The sequence below is a fragment of the Struthio camelus genome, chromosome 32, assembly GCF_040807025.1.
Source record: "Struthio camelus isolate bStrCam1 chromosome 32, bStrCam1.hap1, whole genome shotgun sequence".
NCBI lineage: Eukaryota > Metazoa > Chordata > Aves > Struthioniformes > Struthionidae > Struthio > Struthio camelus.
In genome coordinates, this window is record NC_090973.1 from 2,278,957 (window position 1) to 2,294,458 (window position 15,502).

Sequence of the window (15,502 nt, forward strand, 5' to 3'; positions counted from 1 at the left end):
TGCCAGGACACTCTGATTCCCCATAGAACCCCCAAGACACCCTCGGGACACCCTGGAGACGCCGTGGGACAATTCTGGGGCACCTGGGACCCCTAAATACATTCCAGGGACATTCTGGGACACTCTGGGACCTCTAGAGAAAACCCCAGAACACCCTTGGGGACATGGGAACCCTTAGGGACTTGTGACACCTCAGGACCGTCTCTGGGGACCTCTAGGACTGCCAGAAAACTGTAGAACACCCCTAGGACCCCCTCAGGACCTCTGCAACACCACCCCATGACCCCTTCTTGGCATACCCTGGGACACTTTGGAAATCTCCTTGGATGGTCATGTCTCCCCACCCCACTTCCAAGCATTTCCCTAGTGTCCCTGTCCTTCCGGCAGTATCCCCATTCCCTCTGTCACCCCCAGTATCCCCGTCCCATCCAGGGCCCCCTAGGACCACTCCTGGGTGCCTAAGTCCCCTCCCAGGACACCGCCATTATTTCCCACCAGTGTTCCCATTCCTCCAACCGCCCAAGCAGCCCTCTGGATGTCTGTATCCTCTCTATGCCCTATCCCCATGTGTTCTCCTCTTACTCTCCCAGAGTTTCCCCACGCACCCCAATTTCCCCCCCACCAGGTGTCCCCATTTTTTCCGATAAGAGTCACCGCTTCCCTTGTAGTTACCCCAGGGTGTCCCCATCATGTTCGCCAGGCTGTCCCTGTCCCCCACTGTCCCTGTCATGTCCTCCCAGGGTGTCCCTGTTCTCCCAGGGTGTCCCTGTTCCCCCAGGGTGCTGACAGAGGTTCTGCCAGGGCCCCCTGTCCTTCTGGATGCCTATGAGGGGGCCCTGGAGCTGGGCCGGGAGCTGGGCCTGGCCCCAGGGCCACTCTCGGCCTTGCTGGGCATCGTGCGTCGCACCATTGCCGCATGCGCAGGTGAGGGCAAGGCTGGGAGTGGGGCGGGGGGAACCCTGGCACAGAGCAGGGCTCACTGCCAGCCCTCCCCAGACCTCAGAGACCCCTCTGCCTCGCCCGGAGGAGTGCTACAGCTACTTCAGTGAGCTGCTGCTGCGCCACGCCGTGCACGTGAGTCCTTGCATGCCCCTTGCAGGCTTGCTGGCACCCACGTGCTCCTGGCACACTCCCTGCACTCTTGTTGGTACCTGCATGTTCCTTGCACGCTCTCTGCATGCTCCCCACATGCTTATTGGAACCCACATGCTCCCTGCACACTTAGCGAAGCCCACACAGTCCTCACCCGCTCCTTGCACACTTGCAGGGGCCCATGTGCTCTTTGCATGCTCCCCACACACTTATCAGTGCCCCAAAACTCCCTGCATGCTTTACCGGTGCCTACAGGGTCCTCAGACTGTCCCCATGCAGCTGTCCGTGCCTGCACACTCCCTGCCTGCTTCCCACAGACTTACCAGAACCCAAACACTCCCCCCATGCTCCTTGCGCTCTTTCCTACACACTACTGGCATTCTGCTCCCGTTCTCCCCTATGCCCACAGGCTCCTTGTATGCTCCCCTGCCCTCGTACGCTGCCCACACACTCCCCAGCCCTGCCTGTCCTTTGCCTGCCCCTGCCTATGGTGCCATCCCTGCAGCGCCCCCCGGCCAGTGTGGCTGTGTTCAGGCCAAGCCAGGTGGTGCGTGTGGCAGCCTACATCCTCGACACGGTCCTTCGGCATGCCAAGCTCTATGCCTACGCCCTCACACCCGAGGTGAGCTTGTCACTGTGAGAGGTAGGTGAGTAGTGAGGTGTGTGAACTGAGGCCTGCCCTGACCCCATCCCCCGCCATCTTCTGTCCTTGTCCCCAGGTCTGCCTTGACCTGACCCTGGTCTACCTAGGAGGCCCTGAGCCCAGCCTAGAGGGAGAGGTGCTCCCCACCCTCCCCCAGGAGGAAGGAGGGGAAACGCCTGAGAACCCCAGCGCAGGTGGGATCTCCCTGGCTCAGGGTCATGGGGGACACCCTGACGTCCCAGGTGTCTGGGGGAACATGGGATAATGGGGGGACTGTGGGGTCATGGGGGGCATCCTGGGATCTGGGGGCAGTCTGAGATCTTGGAGGGTTTGGGGACCATGGGGAGGGTCATGGGAGGCACCCAGGGTTCATGTGGGCACCCAGTGATCTGATGGCATCAACGGGGCATGCTGGGGTTGTAAGGAGGGTCATGAGGGACACCTTGTTGCCTGGTGGGATCAAAGGAGAGCACCTTGGTGTCATGAGATGTTGGAAGGGGTCTGGAGGGCAGCCTGGGGTCCCAGAGGAGGGCTGGGGTAACCCTGGGATTGTGGGGCTGGGACCCTGGGTGGCCCTGGGAATCCCCAGGAGCAGGCTCTGCCCCATCCCATGTTCCCCTGTGCCCAGGGTTTCCCCCATGTCCCTCCCTATCCCCCAGGGGCTGTGTCCTAACCCCTGTGTCCCCTATGTCCCACTGTGTCCCTGGTGCCAGGCCATGAGCCATGTCCTGTGTGTACCCTGTTCCTCCTGGCCCCTGTGCCAGGCTCTGAACCCTACCCCTCACATCTCCCTGTGTGCCTAGGATCTCTCCCAGCCCTGGAGCCAAGCCCTAAACCCTGACTTCTGTCCCCCTGTATCCCCTGTATGCCCCCAGTCCCAGGCCCTGAGCTCTGTTCCCTCCTATCCCCTCCTTGTCCCCACGGCCCTGTGTCCCCTGTCTTCCTGGTGCCATGCTGTGAGCTGCGTCCCCTTGTGCCCAGGGTCCCCACTGCGGGAGGTGGCAGTGGCTGAGCTGGCCCAAGTGGTTCAGGGGCTGTGCCAGGAGGTGGATACAGGGATCCAGCGTGGTCAGGACCAGCTTGAGGCCTTCCTGAGCCCCCTGGAGAGGCCACGGGGCCGGGGATCTCTCTTGGGGCCCCCCAGGCCTCCCCCTGGGGCAAGAAAAGCCTTGAGTGCCTCCAGGACCACTGCACGGGGTAATAAAGGCCTTGGAGGCTGCCATCATCTGTGCCCACCCCCATGTCCCCTGAGACAGCCCTGGGACTCTCCCAATGTCCTCCTGGGCACCTCTAGTGCCCCCATGTCCCCTGCACCTCCTGGTAGCCCTTGGGACCCTCTCCAGGTCTTCATGTTCCCTGCCACCAATTAGGCTCCCCCCTGCCTCCAGAACCTCCCTTCTCCCCAAGTCTCCTCACCCCTGGCACCCCTCCCCCACATCTCTTGGGACACCTCTGTGTCCCCAGGTGACCTGTCCCATCCCTGGGACTGCCCCATATCCTCTGTGACTCGTCCCTCAGGGCAGCCCTGGGACCCCTAAGTCCCCAGTTCTCACTCATGTCCTGCAGGACCCTATGGGAACCTCATGTCCCCCTGTGGCACCTCTGGGAGCCCCATGTGCCCTGGGGTCCCTCTCCCTGCCATGTCCCCTGGAACATGCCTAGGACACACCTAAATCCCCTAGGATCCCCCATGTCCTCTGGGGCCTCCTCCCATGTCCTTAAGTCCTCCTGTCCTGCTCTCCACCCCGGGACCACCCCACCATGTGCCAAAGCATGTAGATTCCTTTGTCACACAGTGTATTTATTCACTGCTATGGCCCCAGTGGCCTTTGTCCTCATCTCCCTTTGGTCCCAGTGGCCTTGCTCCCTGTCCTATCATGGTCCTGGCAGCCTTGGCCCAAATACCAAATGCAATTCTTTTTCAGAATTGGCACCTCCTGTAACACCTAGAAGCAACAGGAGCTAGTTAGGCCTTCAGTAACTGCATGCTACTTGAAGGACACCACCACACCTGCTCACAGTTTCCTGCAACCTAGAACTTGCTCTGGAAGTTTGGTCTGCCCTACGCATGGCAAAAGGTTTTGCTTGCTTTCAGGTGCCTGCAAAGCAGCTGTCATTTGACACCTCATACCCATGAGCAAAACAAAGCTTAGTTCATGTCTGCTGAGCAACATGACTCTTTCTATCTGTTCAGGCTTTGGTGGGGGGTGAATCACTGCAGGCTGGTGCGTTTAGGCCACCCACTATCTCATGAGCAAACTCAGTCCTAGAGGCTTCCCTGAGATGTTAAACATCTCTGGAAGTCCATATTTGCTTGCTCTCTCCTAAACAGCAGGCTGCAGCTGCCAAAGAGGCCCCAGCTGTGTGTGACTTGTCTCTGCAAGAGCTGCTGGACTCCGACATTTATTCTTTCTTGGGGGGGAGGGAAGGAAGGGAGGAGGAGGCTGTCACTCTACTAAACAGCCATTGCATGAGAGACGCAATGTTTCAGTGGCCTGTGCTGGATTTTGGACCAGACCCCAGCCTGAGCAGTGTCATGCATGAGTGAGGAGTGATGGACTTCACTTGTAAGAGAGAAGCAGCAATATGTTTTATTGATAAAGATAACAGGTGGTTTAACAAAGATCCAAGTTAAATAAGACGGGGGTTTAATGAGATTCGATGACAAGGTTCACTCAGTTATTTACTGCGTGGAGGACAGGGTCAGACAAAAGTGTCAAGGAGACCCCCCCGTTGAGTCACAAGGTTCGGAATGGACCCCCTTGCTTTCTAAACTCCTTCTGAGAGGGGTCTAGGTGCAGCTGGATCCAATCTTAGTCCCAGACTTGGTCAGTGGTTTCTGTCTAAGGATTATGCGCACAATCAAAGAGGTAACTTAGCAAAGTTTGCAAAGTTCCAGCATGCAATTAGTCACTTACCAAGGATCTGTCGCAGGTAAGGAATTTCTCAACCTCGATTCCCTCCCTGATGGGGATGCTCTTTGCCAAGGCAGGGCTCTTTCACTCTGCCCTGTCCTGGCAACGACAGCCTGTGGCTGTGCAGGTGACGAAACCCAGGGCACATGGGTTTCAGGAAAACACAGCCCAGCTCCCTTTCAGCATCATAGCTGATCCCCACCTGAGCTCAGAGAAGAGAGCTCTGAGAGTGCATGTGGGTAGGGTTTGAAGCACTGAGAATTGCTCTCTCCACTAGCTCAGCCCCCACCTCAAGCCACCCCACCATGCCAGGACTTCTGGAAAACTCACTCCAAAACTGAAGCTCTGCTGGAGGACAGATGTCTCACGTGCTGTTTGGTTGGGCAAAAAGTGCCAGTCCACAGCTCATATCTGGGCGCTTCCTGCAGCATCATGTCCAGATTTATGTCTCTCTGCAGCTAACTAGATGGCTGGCATTTCTGTGTCCCTGCAGTGACCGGGGGTGCCGAACACATGGTATTCACTCTCACTAGATGGATGTAAGCCCATAATCTATTTCTAATGCCAGCAGCAAAACCAAGGCCAATCGAAGCCAAAGGACTCGGGACTTCAGCCTATGCATGAGCAACCACTGTCTAGTAAAGAGCTGTGAAGTTACAGCGTCAGGATGTGCATGATGCGCTGTCTCTTGGGAACGTCTGGTTCAATGCTTCCAGAGTTGCACTGTGCAATTTCTGCCAGCCCCTGCTGCTGATGGTGTGAGTAGTGTCACCAGGGGAGACATTCACCTAATGAGCTGTGCATGTGAACCTCCCCAGTGACTTTGGCTCCTGCCAGCATGGCAAAGAGAGACCAATCCAGCCAGTGCATCCAGAAATGTCCATCAAGATGGAGGCAGGGAGTGCCTGGGGGTGCAGGAAGGCAAGGGGGAGACTTGAGAGGGTGGTCCTGGTTATGCCGTGGCAGGGGCTGCCTGACCACCTAGTGAGGCAGCAGGCTGAGCTGGGGCTGGTGCTGCACCATGTAACGCACCTGCTCCTCTTAGCCAGGAGACGTGTATGCCCTGCACAACATGGGCAACCGGACTTGGGGGAACGCGTTCATCCTGGTGGGCTTCTCCAGTCTAGCTGATCTGCAGCCACTGCTTGCTACAGCCTCTCAGCAAAAGACAGGCTTTCCCCAGGTGATACTGCCATGGCAAGCAACGAATGTGCCGCAGAGGGAAAATGCCACTGAAACTTGGAGAGATTTACCAGAGCAATGGCTGCTGGCCCATTCTCCACTGTCTGCTCATCTCCAGCCTCTTCCACTTTTCCAGGCAGGCTTTATACTGCTCTGCCCTTTGCAGACCCTGGCTTCCTTGCCTTGACAGGACGCTACAATGGCAGGGACAAATTCCCTCTCGCACCTTGCCTGAGTCCCTGCCTGCCCCTGCCCTCCCTCAGACCTTGCACACCCACTCCTGCTGCCGCCCACCACCTCCTTCATCGCAACACCAGCATCAGGCACTCCCTGGGCTGCCCAGAGACACCGGGTGTCAGGGCCTAGTGCCCAGGGGATGCACCCAGGGCATTCTTGAGGCAGGGGAAAGCAGAGGGTGCTACATCCACCCCAGGGCTTGGGGCTCGGGATCCATGACCCCGCAGCACAGTGGTCCTCACTGCTCAACTCCCCCAGGCCTTTGTGGGACCTCATACACACTTAACTCTTGTCGTGGCACCTCCAGCCCCTGGGCCGATTTCTTCTCCTTCTTTGCTTGGGGAAGGCAGAGAGAAACCATAGGTTTTGCCACTGGGTCTTGAGTCTTCTTTCCTTTTGTTTCAAACTTGTCCAGGTGAAAGCCACCACTTTTCTCTGGCTTCTGCTCTTCTGCCTCAGGTTGCAGCTACAATGCAAGGCTAACAGAGAGGAGGCATTTTAGATGGACGTGAGAACAGAGGTAACGCCACTCCACAGCCCAGGAGGCATCTCCCGATTGGGACAGCCAGTCATGATGACGTTCAACTCTAAGGCCTGCTTTTTCCAACCAAGTTTACATTTAAAGCTCCATCCCTCGGCCAATGGAGACAACAGACTTTTTTGTTTCTTCCTTTTTTATACCAGCATGCTTGGCAGTCAATCCAAATCCTTCAGATAAAAAACTACACTTACCAAACCATGTCTTATTTGTCCAAAGAATGTTACTGCTCATGCTAGAGGCACGGTACCTCAGATAATACCACCACTGGGAACTCCCCCCTACAACTACCTCCAGCCTGACTCAAACTCCAGGGCAGGCACTGCTGGCAAAGGCTGGCTAAGGTGCAGGGGGGTGACAGGCGCCACACAGGCAAGCGTGGCACTCTGAATGGTGCAGCCCACAGAAGAGGGGTTTTCCTCTGGGCTGCTTCCCAAGAGTTAACACACCCTGGGTGCCACCACACTGTGGGGTTGCTAGAGCCTGGGGCACCCCCTCGAATGACCCTATAAGGACCCCATCATTGACAACACCAGGCAAAGATGTGCTCATATGCACACTGTTATTGGCCAGAGCCATAAAGCTTTTGTATAACTGAGGGCTATCCCGGATGCCCCTCTCGTGCTGTGTCACAGGAGGTGAATCAGCTTGTGCTGTGGGGAAGGCACAAAAAATCACTGCTTCCATCCTTGGGCTTTTCTTGACAACCTCTCCCTCATGGCCATGGGTAGGCAAGCAGGAAAGACAAGTGGAAAAACACAGAGTCATTTGCAGCACTGAAGGGTACAGCCAAAAGCACAGGAACACAGGATCTCCAACAGCCTCACCTCACTGCACGCTCGGCAGACCCTGATTGCCGCAGCATTCCTCACGTCACCTCCACATCATTGGTGTGCACTGGAGAGAGAGGTGGTCGGGAGAGCAGGTGCCTGCCAGCAGGACCTCCTGCAAGTACTGAACAAGGAAGCTCTTCTCAACTGCATCTCCAGGACAAGTCCCACAGGAAGAACACGCTGGCTGGTTCTTGCATGGGCTACTACGGATTGAGCCCAGACTCCTCCTGGCCCTTTCAGTCTCCTCATATTGTCCAACCCTCCCTTTCAAGAGCACCACCTTCCTCCCTGGAGACTTCTTGTCCTGCTTCTTCCTTGGCTCCAGAGTCCAAAAAGCAGAGCTAGCTGTTACCTTAGCTCTTACTTCCCTCTGATCCTCAGAACTGCTTTCCCTTCCCTTCTTTTGCTGGGCAAGCTCTGCAGATTTGGCGACACCTTCTTCCACAGCTTTGCCCAGCTCTTGCTTAGCTGCAAACTTGGAAAGCAGAAGGAGACAGCAAGGAAATGTCAGATGCCAGGCTCACCAAAAACTGCTACAGTCTTCCCACCCAGCCTCAGGCCTTAAGCCCAAGGGCTGCACAAGCATATTCTCTCAGCATTAATACAGGCAATGCCACCAAGGGAAACAGCTGCCTCGCGTACGTCCTGGAGCACAGGCTTACCCAAAGCCAGTTCTCCAGGAGTCTCACCTCATTCAACGCACTCCAGCCAGGGCCTTGGTCCGCTCCTCTCCTGTCACCTCCATGCCATGGATCTGCTTTAGCTGAACATGTCCTCAGGAAAGGAGGTACTTGCCAACAAGACCCACTGGAAGTACAAAACAAGGAAGCCCTTCATACCTGCATCACAGGGACGGTTCCCACAAAAAGGACAGGCTGGCCTGCTCACACATCAGCTACTGCAGACTGAGCACAGACTCCTCCAACCTTGCAGTCCCACTTTCTACATGCTCCTTGGCCCTCACAGACTCCTCATCTTGGCCAACCTTCCCTTTCTAGAGGGACATATTGATCCTGTGGGTTGTCCTGTCCCGCTGCTTCCTTAGGCCCACGTTTTGAAATGGAGGCCAGCTGCGACATCTTGGTCACCTGAGAGAGTCACTCTGGGGGCAGTAATTCCACACAAGGGCGCCACGCTCGTGGACCCCAACACTCTTCTCATCCATACCTTTTGGCCCTGTTGGCACACTCAAGCAAAGGATATGCTTTCTGGACAGGTCACAAGGAACTCAGAAAGAGCAGGGTGAATTCCCACTTTCCCAAACAAAAGGAAGCTTTGACACTGCTTATGAGCCTTTGCATCATCTGCCTTGGAGGTTTTCTCTCATCACTCAGAAACCAACAGCTTCCAGGACATATGTCAGCCCCTCCACTGCCCACAGCTCCAGACAGACCTTCCGGCCCAGAGCACACCTGGATGTTCCCAGCTCTTTCCTCCACTAAGAGGAGTGGGCACAAACACACCCCCAACACAACACAGCAGTCTGCAACAGTGCACAAGCAGGGGGGGCTCAGGGGCAAAGTGCCTTTCAGCAGCACCAACAGCTCTTCGAAGCAAGGCTTTCCCTGGGGCTTCTTCCACAAGGACCCACTGCAGACTGGCAGGAGCACAGGAAACAGACTCCCAAGAGGCACCTTCTTCTCTACCTGGCATCACACTGTCACCTTGCCTCTAGCCCCCTCCACACAAGGTCAGCACTGAACCCCCCCAAACCTCTCTCGCCACTCAACTCGTACCTAACCTCTTCTGCCCCTCTGCTCCCCACAGATGCCTTCTTCTCCCCTCTTTCTCTGTGCCACCTCTACAGATTTGGCCACTGGTTCTGCTTCGGCCTTGCCCAGGCACTGCTCATCTGCAAACTTGGAAACCAGAAGGACACAGAGAGGAAACCTCCCATAGGAGTCTCACCCAAAACTGACATAATCTTCCAACCCAGCCAGGAGACCCAGAGTCCTTGGGGCACATGATCAGAACCTCTCAGCAACCTCTCTACAGGCAATATGGCAAAAGGGAACAGCTCCCTCACACACCTCCAAGAGCACAGGGTGACCCAAAGCCAGTTCTCCAAGAGTCTCACTTCACTCAATGCACTCCTGCCCATGCCTTGGTTCTCTTCTCTCCCATCACCTCCACTTCACTTGTTTGGAGCAGACAAAGATGCCCTCAGGAGAGGAGATGCTCACCAGCAAGACCTCCTGGAAGTACAGAACAAGGAAGCTCTTCACACCTGCCTCTCTATGACAGATTCCCACAAGAAGGACAGGCCAGCCTTGTCCATGCACAGGTGCCAGCAGTCTGAGCCCAGACTTCTCATCCCTTCTACTCAGACTTCCAAGAAGGTCCTTTATAAATGGACACGTTGCTCCCTGCGCTTATCTTGTCCCACTGCTTTCCCAGGTCCACATTCTGAAAAGGAGGACAGCTGTTACCTTACCTCTCAGGCCCCTCGGCCCCTCTGCTCCTCAGCGCTGCCTTCCCTTGCCTTTTCTTTAAGGGCAAGCTCAATAGATTTGCTGGCAGCTTCTTCCTCGGCTTGGCCCAGGCACTGCTCATCTGCAAACCTGCACATCAGGAGGACACAGAAATGAAAGCTCAAGGGACAGTCTTCGCTACGCACCTCCCAGCACAGCAAGAGGATTCACATCCTTGGAGCGTGCGCTTATAACCTCTCAGCACTGACACGGGCAACATGACCAAGGGAAACAACTCCCTTTACATGTCCAAGGGCAAATGCTGATGCAAAGCCAGTTCCCCAAGAGTCTCACCTCACTCGACGCACTCTAACCCACACCTTCTGCCTCCCTTCTCCTGTCACCTCCACATCACTGGTCTGGATTGAAGGAAGACATCTGCAGAAAACAATGCCCTTGACAACAAGCAGTCCCCCTGGAAGTACAAAACAAGGAAGCTCTCCGCACCTGCACCGCTGGGACAGGTCCTACAGGAAGGACATGCCAGCTTGCTCATGCATGGGCTTGAGGTGCCCAAGTCCCCCTCTAGACTGTGGGGCTCTGGGCAATGCATTTTGGAGGCTGGGAGTGAGCCAACTCTCTCTTCAGGACTCCCCATCTTTAGGACATTGGACTATTTCCCTGGGGTGTCGGGCTGGGCTGCAAGCTGCCCTCCAGAAGGGCACAGCTCTCCCCTTGCATCTGGGTGTCATCTCACTGCCCCATGGAGAAGCCATCTAGGTGCTAAGGCCAAGAAAATGCTGCTGGGCAGCTGGATGTGGGGCTGGGGGACAGCTGGGATGAGCCTGATGTGCTCCTGGCTAGAAGAGGAGGGCTGAGACCCCCCTCAGGTGCTCTGAGAAGGGCTACTGAGTTTGGAGATCTACACTTTAGGACTAGATTCCTCTGCTCTCAGCAGTGTTGTTTCCTTTTAGGGTAGCATGAGTGCAAGTGTCCTCCACTTTGGGGGCACAGGGCAGCTGGGAAGAAGAGGGATGGACAGGCCAGCTCTCCTCCCTCTGCACCAAAGACACAGTGAATCCTTTTGCCCCTCAGGAATCACAGCTCTTCACTGCTTGTCACTGCCAAGTGCAGTTGCAGTGCTGAGGATCTCTGTCACCAAGAGTCCTCCCCAGGGATGACAGGGGAATCTAAAAGAAAACAAACAAAATCCTTAAAACTATGAATGATCCCCCCCTGTGTTCGGGGGCAGAGTTAGGCTCGGGTGGGTACAGACGGGTGAGACCATGGGTCCCATGTCCATTAGCAGAGCTCAGCTCCCCTGGCCACAGTCAGGGTGTGATCTCACACCCCTTTCCTGCGAGGGTGGCAGCCAGCGGTCACCACGGGCTGGTCCCTTCCCTCTGCGGTGCTCCAACACTCAAAGCAGAGCAGGAGCGGAGGGGAGGAGAGTCCGGACGCAGCTTGTGGGGACAGACGCGGTGCTCCCCCGAACCACCCCCGCTGCCACAGCAGGCGTGTCCTCACTGCAGCCTTCGCGTAGGGGCTGCAGCTTTCCTGCGGACACATCCGGCATCACCAGGAGGACTTTGTCTTTTCAGGGCTATTCTCCTTATTCCCACACCGTCCTGCGGTGCAGCAGGACACCGCCCGCCCCGCCCCGCCCCCACCCCTCCGCCCCGCCTCCACGCCAGCGCGCATGCTCCGACCCGGCCCCGCCCCTCAGGCCCCGCCCCACCTCCCCCGCATGCGCACTGCCCGCCCCCTGCTCCACGGGCCAGCACCACCCCGGGAGACCCGCCCCACCACCCAGGAGCCAATGGGGGAGCACGGGGTGGGCGGGACTTTGGGGCTGGAGGCGTCACTTCCGGAGTGGGGGGCGGGGCTGGGGGTGCTGCAGCTGCCGGTGCTGGAGGCTGAGGAGCTGCCGTGTGCGGGGCCGGGGACAGAGGGCTGGGGACAGAGCAGGGCCTCGGCGGAGGGGAGTGTGTGTGGAGCGAGACACCTTGTGTGGGAGCTGCCGTTCTTCCGGCGGGTGTGAGGGGGAAAGGGAAGGGGCGGCCCCGAGCGGGCGCTGTCCTCGCCGGGCCGAGGAGCAGGCCGGGAGCGCGGCCTGGCGGGGGGAGCGTTGTCAGGGGACTCACGGGTCAGGGCCCGGGTTTCCCGGGTGTTTTTCTTCTCTATCCATCCGTTTGTTCAAATGTCATGTGTATAAACTTACTGTTGTCCCAATGAGGTTTTTTTCCATTTTTTTCTTTAAATAAGAGGTCACAAGTCCTTTTTTTAATATTCCTGTCACATTCTTATGCAAACATAGGAGTTTTGTAATTATTTTAGAGGAGGTCCAGGAATTTGGGGAAAGCTTGTTTTGTGTTGCAAAACGACAAGCTCTGCTTGTGACCTGCGACCAGCACATGTCATAAGAAAACGACTAATGAGGGCAAGTGTGGAATCTTGGACTTGAAACTCTAGCCAGTTGCTTGCTTCGTTTCTGAGAAACTTTCACATGCTGTTTGAAGGGCCTGTTTGCCCGAGTTCAGACTTCGTACCCAGCCAGTCAGTATTAGGAATATGGTCAGCCTGCCAGACCCATGCATTTAATTGTCCCTGAAAGTCGACTGGTGGTTTTTCTCTTATCACTTTCCCATCTGTCAGGGCAGGTATCAAGGGAGGTGAAACTTGGGGCCCAGAGTGGTCTCAGAGAAAGGATCTGATCGGGTACAGAGTCTCTATTACCATCCTGGATTGAATGGCTTTAAAGCACAATGAGCGTGGGATACCGTGGGGGTCGGTTGTAGGTCTGCCCCTTGAAAAGGTGGATCTTTGGTGACAATGAAGATATGAGTTTTTGGAGGAAAAGGGATGTATATGAGGAGACCTTCAATGTCTGTGTGTTTTCTTGATCATCAGAGCCTGTGTTGCTTTAATGGGGACTCCTTCCCAAATGGGGACAGTCTCCTGACTAGCCTCTAAACTGCAAGTGAACATCTTGAAGGTGCCAGCTCAGTGTGCTGGTGTTTAGTTTGAGTGGGCTAGCTCTGCGTGGATGCAGATATGGTTGCAAATGTTCATGTTTTCCCTTGCAGGATAGCACCTAACTCTCAGTATTCCTCCCCAATGGATGCCCAAGGAGGAGGAGCTGGTGGCTTCCCCATCTTCCAGCTAGTGAAACTGATGTAGAGAAAGGAAAGGGCTTCTGCCAGGTTTAGGTGGAAGAAAGTGGGAAAGGACGCCAGCTCTCCCTGCTCTCCCAGTCTTGCTGCTCCAGAAGAGTGGTGCTGCAAGCTGACGGGATGTTTTCCCTTGTTCATGTGTGCAGCAGAGGTGGTAGCCAGATTCAGCTCTTCGAAAAGCCTTTCTTAACCGGCAGGTGGCTTCTTCACAATTGAATGTGACAACATGGAAACCGCCCATTTCTGTCTTTCTCTACTTCTCTCAGGCATTACAGAGCAGCAGAAAATGCTCGTGACCAGATCCAGCCAGTGAAGCAAGCCAGTGCAGGGGTAAGCTTGTGTTGTTTCTTATTTCCTTTTTAGGGAAAGCTGATTGACTGTTTTCAACCAGAAATACCTGCACTCTTCCTTGTATGCTGTTGAGTGAAGAATGTTCTCATGCCAGGTGTTATTCCCAGGGGAAGGGGGAGCATTCTTCAACAAATGGCACTTTCCCAGAGGTCTCGTGCTGTCATGTATTTTGTTTCTACGCCATTGTGAATATATGAAGAAAAAGCAGTATTTAGGAGGCATGACTTATCCCACTTCATCTGGGCAGCAGAAAACAGTCTAAAGAAGAATCTGGTCCCTTTGTGGACCATCATCTTTCGTCCAGATGAAGACATGGTCCCCTTGGCCCCTGGGGAAAATGAGGAAGAGGGTGATTTATCCGAGGTGCTCTGCACAAGTGAATCAGAAAGCAATAGATTTCCTCAAGGAAGGCTTCCCACAGGGGGAAGTGCAGAAGAACAGCTTAGACTCTGCACCTTTCTGCAAGGTGTATACAATTGTCGGAGACTGATAGCACCCCCTCCGTTCTTTAGCTCTTTGCAGTTATCACTTCTGTTTGTCATTCCCCAGCAGAGCTGCCATTCCAGCTCTAGAAGTGGGGCTCAACATGCTTTCACTCAGGACAAGTTCTGTCCAGTTTCCCTTCACGCAGTGCTTGGATAGAGCAAAGAAATAGATAAGAACTCAGTTTTGCAAAGCCAAAAGCTTGGGCCAAATTGTTCCGTTCTTGCTCAGAAATGCAGCAGCTGCGGTCTCATCCTGGGCATCATCTTGTTCTGGTTCCAAGTGTGGTTAACATACTGCGCGTTGCCCACACAGGAGAGACAGTTTAGTACTCCTCCTCAGTGCATCATAGGGAGTGTGATCTCCTTGTAGTTCCATGCGCTTATTGGAGATTCACACTGCTCTCTGCTCATACGGGACACTTGAGGAACAATACTGCAACTCCAAAAGTGTCTGGCAGGTCCTGCCTCTGCCTCCTGCCTGCTGCACAGTGTAAGCCTTGGCAGGTAACTCAGTGTTCTCTCACGCGTCAGTTGTGGTGGCATTCGGGGAAAAAGCCAGAAGTGGCTGCCTTCGAAAAGACTGGAAGTATCAAGTAGGTGGGTGTGGGATATGAAGGTCCTGATGCCCCCAGAAAGAAGGAAATAGGAATTGAGAGCTAACAAAGGTGAATATGTTCCACCTAATTGCAGTTGTCAAGAGCGTCTAAAGCTTAGGTGTGAGCTTAATCTAAGCTGAGGTCTGAGCTGAGACCTAATCTCTGAATCAGGCAGCTAATTCCCCTGCACTAGGCCCCTGGCTGTACAAAAGCTTTGAAGATTGTTGTCTGTTTTAAGCTTTGTTTTCTTAATCGTAGCATTGTAGACCAGGACTATGGCTGGGAAGTCAATGGTTGGAGCTTTGCTGTGGGAGCTAAGAAGATTGTTCCTACTTTCCATCAAGCTGGAGAGGAGTGGTGAACAGCCTCTCTGCGAAGGATAGTGCCATGTCATACCCAGCAGCACAGTTTCAAAGGTAGCTTCCCTTTGATGTTTTTCCCATCTGTGCAGGTATTGTACTTCTGCCAGCCCCAGGTCTCACTCGCCTGAGTGCTCCGGGGGCCTCACCTGCTCTACGACAAAGTCTGAGTTGTGTTTGGGGGCAAATCCTGGGGCTGTCATTGCTGGGCAGTATGATGTCCTCAAACACTGTCCTCTCTCCTTTTATTTCCCCCAGCTCCAAGCCCAAAAACTAGACGTGCAGACTTGGGAGGCTTCTGGGCAACTGATAAATTGCTGGACCAGCCGTGCCACTTTACCAGCAGCTGTTTCTTTCTTCCTTTACAGGAATGATCTTCTCAATTTTGTAGATTCTGCTGTCTTCAGGGCTCATGTTTTGAAGTTCTTCAGGGTAAAATGTCTCCTTGATGGTTTTGTGACTGAGTCTATTAAACAGGACACGGGTATCTGACCCCTTCTCTCAGCTCCTACCATACAGCTCACAAGCTACATTTCCTTACTCCACCGTGTCCCTGCCCTTGCCTGCTAGCTGGGGAGGTGGCTCTGTGGGAGGAAGTTCATGTGTCTGTGGCAGAATCTGAAGCCCTCACAGCAAAGCATTTTCTCCAGCTCTCAAATCTTGTTTCTTTTTTTCTTTTTTTCTTCT

At 54.9% G+C, this 15,502-nt stretch overlaps 2 protein-coding genes and 1 long non-coding RNA gene across 4 annotated transcripts in view; 2 read left to right on the forward strand and 1 right to left on the reverse strand.

The window, feature by feature from the left end:
- Window positions 1-15,502, forward strand: part of LOC138063481 (uncharacterized) — a 180,832-nt gene that overhangs the window by 163,793 nt on the left and 1,537 nt on the right. The window contains exons 2-4 of one of the 2 annotated variants that reach the window (XR_011137056.1): window positions 13,291-13,354; window positions 14,715-14,872; window positions 15,184-15,247. This is a non-coding gene — a long non-coding RNA (uncharacterized lncRNA). Of the gene's footprint in view, window positions 1-13,076; window positions 13,355-14,714; window positions 14,873-15,183; window positions 15,248-15,502 lie in introns of those variants that run through there. The other variant, XR_011137055.1, reaches the window with a different exon arrangement.
- The window catches only part of LOC138063507 (maestro heat-like repeat-containing protein family member 7), a 330,369-nt gene that overhangs the window by 19,669 nt on the left and 295,198 nt on the right, over window positions 1-15,502 (reverse strand). The window lies entirely within an intron of this gene.
- Window positions 150-3,911, forward strand: LOC138063551 (uncharacterized). The gene is made up of 5 exons (XM_068923171.1): window positions 150-924; window positions 1,004-1,714; window positions 1,812-1,977; window positions 2,717-2,932; window positions 3,661-3,911. The coding sequence occupies exons 1-3, from the start codon at window positions 690-692 to the stop codon at window positions 1,820-1,822; spliced, it is 957 nt and encodes a 318-aa protein (XP_068779272.1). The 5' UTR covers window positions 150-689; the 3' UTR covers window positions 1,823-1,977; window positions 2,717-2,932; window positions 3,661-3,911.

Coding starts and splice junctions, on each gene's coding strand:
- LOC138063551 (XM_068923171.1), top strand. CDS start 690: ATGTTCGCCAGGCTGTCCCTGTCCCCCACTGTCCCTGTCATGTCCTCC. Junction 925..1,003: donor CACCATTGCCGCATGCGCAG/GTGAGGGCAAGG, acceptor CCCAGACCTCAG/AGACCCCTCTGCCTCGCCCG.